General features: G+C 35.4%; 2 protein-coding genes across 2 annotated transcripts in view; both read left to right on the plus strand.

The window, feature by feature from the left end:
* The window catches only part of LOC110682373 (RNA-binding protein MEX3B-like), a 9,911-nt gene extending 7,946 nt beyond the window's left edge, over positions 1 to 1,965 (plus strand). The window contains exons 3-5 of the mRNA XM_021858704.1: positions 1,066 to 1,140; positions 1,260 to 1,569; positions 1,740 to 1,965. Of these exons, the coding sequence (XP_021714396.1) occupies positions 1,074 to 1,140; positions 1,260 to 1,569; positions 1,740 to 1,827 (465 nt within the window). The 5' untranslated portion in view covers positions 1,066 to 1,073 and the 3' untranslated portion in view covers positions 1,828 to 1,965. The remainder of the gene's footprint in view (positions 1 to 1,065; positions 1,141 to 1,259; positions 1,570 to 1,739) is intronic.
* Positions 1,966 to 4,118: 2,153 nt separating this feature from the next.
* On the plus strand, positions 4,119 to 8,115 carry LOC110682372 (metal transporter Nramp3-like). The gene is made up of 4 exons (XM_021858703.1): positions 4,119 to 4,972; positions 5,894 to 6,030; positions 6,150 to 6,802; positions 7,289 to 8,115. The coding sequence occupies exons 1-4, from the start codon at positions 4,452 to 4,454 to the stop codon at positions 7,508 to 7,510; spliced, it is 1,533 nt and encodes a 510-aa protein (XP_021714395.1). The 5' UTR covers positions 4,119 to 4,451; the 3' UTR covers positions 7,511 to 8,115.
* The last annotated feature ends 240 nt before the right edge of the window (positions 8,116 to 8,355 follow it).

Consider the following 8,355-nt stretch of genomic DNA (forward strand, 5'->3'; position numbering starts at 1 on the left):
AGGCTTTTCGCCCGCTCCTTGACGGAGGCCTTTGCTCTTGCGGTTCTTAGCCATTGCTACTAAGATAATTGCAAGATGATCTTGGTTAGAAATTTGGCTTAAAGATTTTTGAAAGTCTTCCCCACAGACAGCGTCAAATTGTTTCGGGTGAAAACAATGGACCTTGCCGAAGGTCCGCTGAAACGGAGAAGACTAGATTCGGTCCAAGTTATGTTGGGCCGAAGGTTTCCTGCACAGTAAAACACACGTAAACTAGCCTCGGGGGTGTTGCCGAGGAAGGCCCCTCCGATGCTAAAGTCGGTACAATGTGTAGGAAAGAGAACACTATGCAAGAGAATTAGTGCTTGAGGCTTTTCTTGAGTATATGAGAATATATGAGAATGTATGGGAATCTATGAGAATATGTGAATGAATGTGAATCTCCCTTAAAAATGTAATATTTGATGGGCTTTTATACCTTCTTCATACATGGAGAAGTTGGGCTTAGCCCAATTGGCTTGCTGAGAGGGCTGATATTTGACTTTAGCACAATTGGAGAGTTGAACCTTGACCTTGGGCTTTTAATTGGATCATTTAATGCCTAGGCCCAATTGGACTAAATTGGACCCCAAACAGTTTGTAAAATAAGGTAAAAACGAAGTATAATGAATTTCATTCAATTTCGCATGCATGACTTAAATATTATGTGAATGCAGCGTACTGTTGTACACCTAACGCATCAAATACATTTGATGGCACGTGCACGACAACTACACACGCGCACCATGCCCATGCCTTTACCTATCGCAAGAATTGGATTTAAAAATTACAACTGCATAAATGATACAATTATACAAGTATTATTTGAACTGATGTGTAATTTACGAGTATTTAGATTTTAGAATAAGATAAAATATATATGTACGTAAATATGTATGAACTTTATTATACATAATCGTAAAATATAATATGATGTAATATATACATATTTTTTTTTTTACCCCGTAATCCGTATGCATGTACCCCTTTTCCCTTCTTTAAGTTTTTTGTTAGAGTATCCCCTGACTCTCTATTTTGGATGAACAGGACTATATATGGCTTGTGCTACTTGCTTCGTCTATTTTTTCATGATCCGATTGATTGCGTATTTTGCAGTTTTAGGTAAATTAATTTGTACAATTAGGATGATTCTTGATAAACTAAATCATTAAGATATTTCTTACACTACTAGGTTTTTTTTTTTTTGAAAAAATCTAATAATTTAATTGCAATTTTGGCAGCGTTGTTGGTAATAATAACTGTTGCAGTCCTTAAGCTTCTAGGAGAATGGACTAGAGATACAGAAGAAAGCGAAAGTAACCCTTTGATGTCCCAATGTAACATCAATAAGATAGTAACAACAAGCTATGGAACATATGAGCACGATCTCGAGTCCGAAAATTGCAGCAATAATGATAACATTAGTACCAACTCTAGCAAAGGTTCAGCATTATACGATGCTAATATATGCATAATTTGCTACGACGAGCAGAGAGATTGCTTCTTCGTACCTTGCGGTCATTGTGCTACTTGTTTTGCGTGTGCTCAAAGGTAATGTACACTACAAGTTCCTCATCCTAGTTTTTTCTTTCATTTTTAGCTTTATTGTCACTCAAAGATTTTTTTCCCCCCCCTTTAAAGATTGAACTACTTTTGCTATTATTTGCTATAGTGGTACTGGTTGCGTCTTTGTCTAATTGTACGTTTATATACATTTGCAGGATATTTTATGAAGAGAATAGGCATTGTCCTGTATGCCGAAGATTCATTGGAAAAATTAGAAAATTGATAAGTTTTTATGATAATTGACAAATTGATTGGTGTTCATTCATTTTCAAGGTGTACTCATCAGAACCTATCATCATTTTTCAAAGAATTGTGCATACCCCTACAAAATAATTGTCGTACATATTCTTTTTTAAAAGTTAAAAGTACGTATTATGTGCATTTAGATCTAATAACCATACTCATCAGAACCTATCGTCATTTTTCAAAGAATTGTGTATATCCCTACAAAATAATTGTCGAACATATTCTTTTTTAAAAGTTAAAAGTACGTATTATGTGCATTTAGATCTAATAACCATATACTTTGTATTATGGTTTATCAGTAGTTAACTTGAAGAAGTAATGGTCGTAAACTATATGCTAATCTTTCTTCCCCTCTTTTTACAAGTGCTTGACTTGACAAAGAACAAAGCCCTTAGTAAATATGGCCTAATGGCCCATACGATGGATCTCCAGGCCCAATCTCAATAAAAAATAGCAGCCCAGTCCTTAAAATTCCAAATGTGTTGTAAAGCCCTTACCACAAAATTTAGGCTGTTTGGCCCAAACTCCCAAAGCCTAGGCATAGATGATAAACTATTTGAATTTTGAAGGTCCAATAAACTTTATGGTGGTCTCTATATACTACTATAACAAACTCGTGTGAGATGAAAATATACAGCCATACACCAATGGTCATTTCTTAATCATTTGTTCATTAGAATTTTAATTTTGATCATAGTGCTTAATTACCATTTTTTTTGACACAGCTAAATCATCATATTTGGCACACTTAACAAGTTAAAAAACTAACAACAACCTAAAAAAACAAACACATTTTTTTTATGGGTCATGGACTCATGGTTTATGACAAAACCACAATTTGATGTTATCTTCATGTTTAGATGGTGATAACATAATATCAACTATTGATGTATAATTTTAGCTTGCCCTATCAAATTATGGCATTAGCTCCGTACAAAAAATGTTGAGAGCTATTCTAGATTTCTAGCTCAAATAGTGTTCTTTCATATGCGAAGTATGTTTTAATTTATAAAAGGGACGTTAAAACTTTTGTCTATATCATTAATGATGGGTTTATTATCAATTTCTTTTCATTTATGTTTAGATGAAATTTACATTATTGCATTTTGTAACTCTATAGACGACGAAAAGACGCTCCTGCCCCCTAGGCCCTAGCTAACCAAGAATGAGCAAGATGTGTGTAGAAGTGGGAAATAAGTGGCGAAAGCGCGAGCTTCACACAAGCCATTGATAAGACAACGACGTAGAGCATCTTGTGGACTTGTGGTGGCCCTGCACACTTGGCGGCTTCCTTCTCCGCTCACTTTCCTTACACTTTCGTTTTCTTGGACTCAATCAAATCTTTATATCTTTCCTCACTTCAGCACAAAATTGAACCTAAGAAAAAAATAATAATAACAGCCAATATGATTCCTGTTTTCTTAGAATTTGTCAGAACATATCTTTTTCAGTATAATGAAGTTCGTTTTAGTGATTGGAGTAAAAGAAATATGCCATGGAATGAACCAAAGTGCGGTTTAAAATAATCGCGCATCAGGCATCACCTTCAATTACTCCAAAGTCCAAACGAAAGGTATCAGTCGTATTTACACTTCAGTTCTTATCAAGATACTTCCTCCGTTCTATTAATAATGCAACAATGGACTTTTTGCAATATTCATCACTCTAATTTGATCATATAATATGATTTATACGTTAAGGAAGATATAGTCATGTGAGATCTTGTTGGATTCGTCTCATAAAATACTTTCACAATATCAAATTTCTATAATTTTTACTCTTACACAATTATAGATATTTATCATATAAAATGTGCATAGAGATGCGTAATTTGTTGCAATATTAATAGAACTGAGGAAGTATTAAGGAATAAAGTTTGTACATATATACAAATAAATGGAGTATAATATTGTTGCTAGGTATCTTCAAGTTCACACCATCTATTATTCTCCGTAATGTCATTGTCATTAATGATCATTGTGTATTATCATATATAAAAATGGACTTGTATATTTGGATATACAATAAATTTCAATTAAGTTTGGATAAATACGGATAAGATACTATTTAATTTTATTTTACAAATAAAAAATTTCACAAATAAAAATCAGTTTTTATACATAGATTGCCTTGTAACTAATCACTTTTGGATTCAATTCTTTAAAATTCTATTTTTCTTACCTCATTTTAGCTATTTGTGTTAGTTTAAAAAAGTTAATTACTATTTAGTAATTCGAAAGTTGCACATAATATTTAACGAAGGTAGTATTTTATTTTTTTGATGTATGTGACATGGCAATTTACATGCCACATATGATGATCACATTATGACAAAACATCCACATTTCCCATGAGCTTGAAAATTTCAAATAGACTTGGTTAGTAACCCAAAATAGTCAAATAGACCACTTCCTCAAACAAGGTCAGTTTTCCACTTTTACCTTAAAAAAATAAAATTTGGAGTACCATTTTAAAAAAAAAAATTAAAAATTAAAAAAACATTAGTAAAATCTGCAAAACTGGTAGTTAACTTTCTCTTCCCGCATCTATATATTCGCCATTTCTTGATTTCTTCTTATCTCACTCCTCCATCCAACCACCTTTTTCTCTCTCCTAAAAAAATGGCTGACCCTCACGAACCACTCCTCTCCGCCGCCACAAACTCCGACGAGGGAGAATTCGAGCCAACAGAAAAAGTCCACGTGGTAGGAATCAACGAAAACGACGCCGCATTAGACGACTCCAAAACGCCGCCGTTTTCATGGAAAAAACTCTGGTTATTCACTGGACCAGGGTTTCTGATGAGCATAGCATTCTTAGACCCAGGTAACTTGGAAGGTGATTTACAGGCTGGTGCGATTGCGGGCTACTCTCTTCTATGGCTACTGTTTTGGGCCACTGCTATGGGCCTGCTGATCCAGCTCCTGTCGGCCCGTCTTGGTGTTGTAACGGGCCGGCACTTGGCTGAGCTTTGTCGTGATGAGTACCCCAATTGGGCCAGGTATCTGTTGTGGGTAATGGCGGAATTGGCGTTGATTGGGTCGGATATTCAGGAAGTTATTGGAAGTGCTATTGCTCTTAAGATTTTGAGTCATGGTTTTTTGCCCCTTTGGTGCGGAGTTCTCATTACTGCTTCTGACTGGTAATTTACTGCTTTATTTTATTTTCCAATCTCGATTTAGTTATCACGTTACTAATTATTTGAGTAGGTTATTATCAATGTGCCAATTAATTTGGTACCAAGCAAATATCTTTAATTGAGTATCTTTGCCAATTCATACGGAGTATTTAATTTGGCTGAATTTTTTTTTTCGGTATAATTAAAATGTTGTTGTCAAGGGTTGCATGAGTCATGACTCATGAGTAAGGCATATTCCCTATTAATTTTGTTTAATAAATGAAATGAAATTCAGAATTTTACGTTTGCTATATTTAATTTGGTGGGCGCTAAAAGAAAGGGAATAAAAAGAAAATTAAATATTGTCAATAAGCTCATTCATATTCGGAGTACATCCTATTTGGTGGGACGAAGGGAGTAATAGATATAGCTTTACGAGTATAATTGTCTATAATCTCATTCATATTTAATTTGGTGGGCTTATTTTCACTTGCAATTTTTTATATACACGCAGATGTATAATAGACATAGACATAGACATGTTGGATTTCACACTGAAGGGTCAATGTAACAGTGTAATAGAATTATGCAAATCAGTTAATGCAGTTAAAATAAGTGCAGTAGTAAATCTCTGCTTTATTACCCAGTAATCGACTTTACTAGTTAAGTAGATTTTGAGTCTACTTGACTGGTTGAAACAGACTTAAACAATTTCTACTTTAGTGATAAAGTCCACTCTCACAGTCTCACTTATTAATTGTTGTGTTGAATTTGTTATACAAACTAAGGTCTCTAATATGCACCAAAATTTGAAAATTTTGGCCTGAGTTTTCTTGGCATGGCTTGGCTTATTGTTGGGACATGTACAAGATATATTAGGGGCTAATATTTGGCGCTCAATCTAGCTAGTAGTTGTAAAACTTACTGTGAGTGTTTCTATTGCAGTTTCATGTTTCTATTTCTTGAAAGCTATGGTGTTAGGAAGCTTGAAGCCGTGTTTGCTGTCCTTATTGCGACAATGGGTCTCTCTTTTGCATGGATGTTTGGTGACACAAAGCCTAGTGGTTCAGAGCTCCTTGTTGGTGAGTGAATTCCCCCTGAAACACCACATTACTATCTAGCAGACTAGCAGTGTTTAGTGATAGTGGGATACATTTCCTGTTTCTTTGCTAAATGGTCGAATGGCTTTTCATTCTTGCAGGTATTGTTGTTCCGAAGCTGAGCTCAAAAACAATTCAACAAGCTGTCGGTGTTGTGGGCTGCATTATTATGCCTCATAATGTGTTCTTGCATTCTGCCTTGGTACAATCAAGAGATATTGACAAAACCAAGCGTGGGCGGGTTCAAGAAGCACTCAATTACTATTCAATTGAGTCCACTCTTGCCCTCATTGTCTCTTTCATCATTAACCTGTTTGTCATGACCGTTTTTGCTAAGTCATTTTATGGCACACCGGAGGCAGAGACTATAGGCCTCGTGAATGCTGGTTATTATCTGCAAGAGAAGTATGGGGGAGGGTTATTCCCAATTCTATACATATGGGCCATTGGTTTGTTGGCCGCTGGCCAAAGCAGCACTTTAACGGGAACATATGCTGGGCAATTCATCATGGGTGGATTTTTAAACCTTCGGCTGAAGAAATGGATAAGGGCATTGATCACACGAAGTTGTGCAATCATCCCGACTATCATTGTTGCTCTTTTATTTGATACGTCTGATGACATGCTAGATGTCCTGAATGAATGGCTAAACGTGCTGCAGTCTATCCAGATACCGTTTGCTGTCATTCCACTCCTTTACTTGGTTTCCAAAGAGGATGTCATGGGTGATTTTAAAATTGGTCCTGTTCTCAAGGTATGCTAAATCTAGCTTTACTCTGCTTGGCAGACGGAATTTTGGTTTTTTTATATTTCACATGCTATTTTGGTCATATATGGTTGATTTAACTGTATAGATTTGATATTTATGAAAACAACACACTTCACTTAAAACAATTATCCATTTTTAAATATTTGTCCTGCTACCAACAGTCATTTAACATATTCTGCAGACCCTGCTTGCTGAGGTGTCGGTGAGACCTGTGATAATTTTAGCATAAGTGAGTTAAAATTAATGAGAATGAAGTGAATCTGAGAAAATAGCATAATCATCTAATAATTGCATTTATATTCTTGTTGCCATATTCTTTATACGTAGTATGTAAGGATCACTATAACTGTTTCTAGAGCTTTTTAAGGTTTTTATTTTTGTCTCTCAGAAAGTCAGAATCATATCAGGTGGTTCTTCATGTTTTGTTCAAAAGCTAAGCATGTAGCTTTCCATTTGTTAATCTGTTTACAGACACTGGCTTGGCTTGTAGCAGCCCTGGTGATTGTGATCAATGGGTATCTGATGGTGGAATTTTTCTCCGGGGAAGCAAGAGGATTGTTGTTTGGCTCCATAGTAAGTGTTTTCACTGCTGCTTATATAGCATTTGTTGTATATTTGATTTGGAGGAGTGTTACCTTCTCATCCTGGTTTAGCTCCAATAAGTCGAAGAATGTTGTGGCCGTTGTAAACTAATTACATGTTTACTGTGCACCACCCCCGTTGATTAGCAAAGGGCCAAAATAAAAGGGGATACCAATTACCTAACAGAAGAACTAATCTACTGTCATCTCGCGTTCCATGCATGTTCATCTTCCAGGCTGAGTGTGGTTCATTTTTTTTAGATTTCCACCCTAATTATTATTGAAGGGCCAGATTTGTACAAAGCTAAGGAGCTGGTCTACTGTATTTCCCTCTTTCTTCTATTTTTGAAGGTATGAAACCGAATTTAGGCCTTCTTTCTCTCGGGGCCTATTTGTATATCGTTGTGCCATATGAAGTCAAGTAGAGCATATTTTTTCACCTGACAGTGGTCATGCCTTTCCTTACTTATTATGAGAGAAAGAAAAAGGGAGTTCTATGTTTCAGCAAATTTGTAATACAAGTAGTTTTTCAGCAATATGTACAGTGAGCACAATATTATTACAATGTACTGCAAGGGTTGCTGCAGGTGGTATGACCATCATTGCCAACCAGCAGATAACTCCTCTCTGTAAACCTGTGGAAGTTGTTTATCTCAGAAGACTAAAGTGGAAGCAAGTGTGCTTTTTATTCACATGCTTAGCTTCAATTTTTACTCATTATTTAGGTTCTATACTTTTTAAAGTCTGATGAATGCTGAGTAATTTGAAAATATATAGCATTTGCATATACGGAGAACTTTTGCATATACGGAGAACTTAATCTACAGTGCTCACTTAGCATCAAAAAAAAAATTGCTCCATATATACTATCTTTACATTTGGTTTCACTACTACTCTCTCTCTTCAATTTCTTCCAACAATAACCAAAAAAAAAAAAGACTTTTACCCTATGGAGCA

The sequence above is a fragment of the Chenopodium quinoa genome, unplaced genomic scaffold, assembly GCF_001683475.1.
Source record: "Chenopodium quinoa cultivar QQ74 unplaced genomic scaffold, ASM168347v1, whole genome shotgun sequence".
Lineage (NCBI taxonomy): Eukaryota > Viridiplantae > Streptophyta > Magnoliopsida > Caryophyllales > Amaranthaceae > Chenopodium > Chenopodium quinoa.

What these genes read in the sequence shown, in the direction of transcription:
- LOC110682372 (XM_021858703.1), top strand. Translation starts at nt 4,452, where the DNA reads ATGGCTGACCCTCACGAACCACTCCTCTCCGCCGCCACAAACTCCGAC. An exon ending in CTCATTACTGCTTCTGACTG is followed by an intron (nt 4,973 to 5,893) that starts GTAATTTACTGC and finishes TTTCTATTGCAG; the next exon opens with TTTCATGTTTCTATTTCTTG. An exon ending in AAATTGGTCCTGTTCTCAAG is followed by an intron (nt 6,803 to 7,288) that starts GTATGCTAAATC and finishes ATCTGTTTACAG; the next exon opens with ACACTGGCTTGGCTTGTAGC.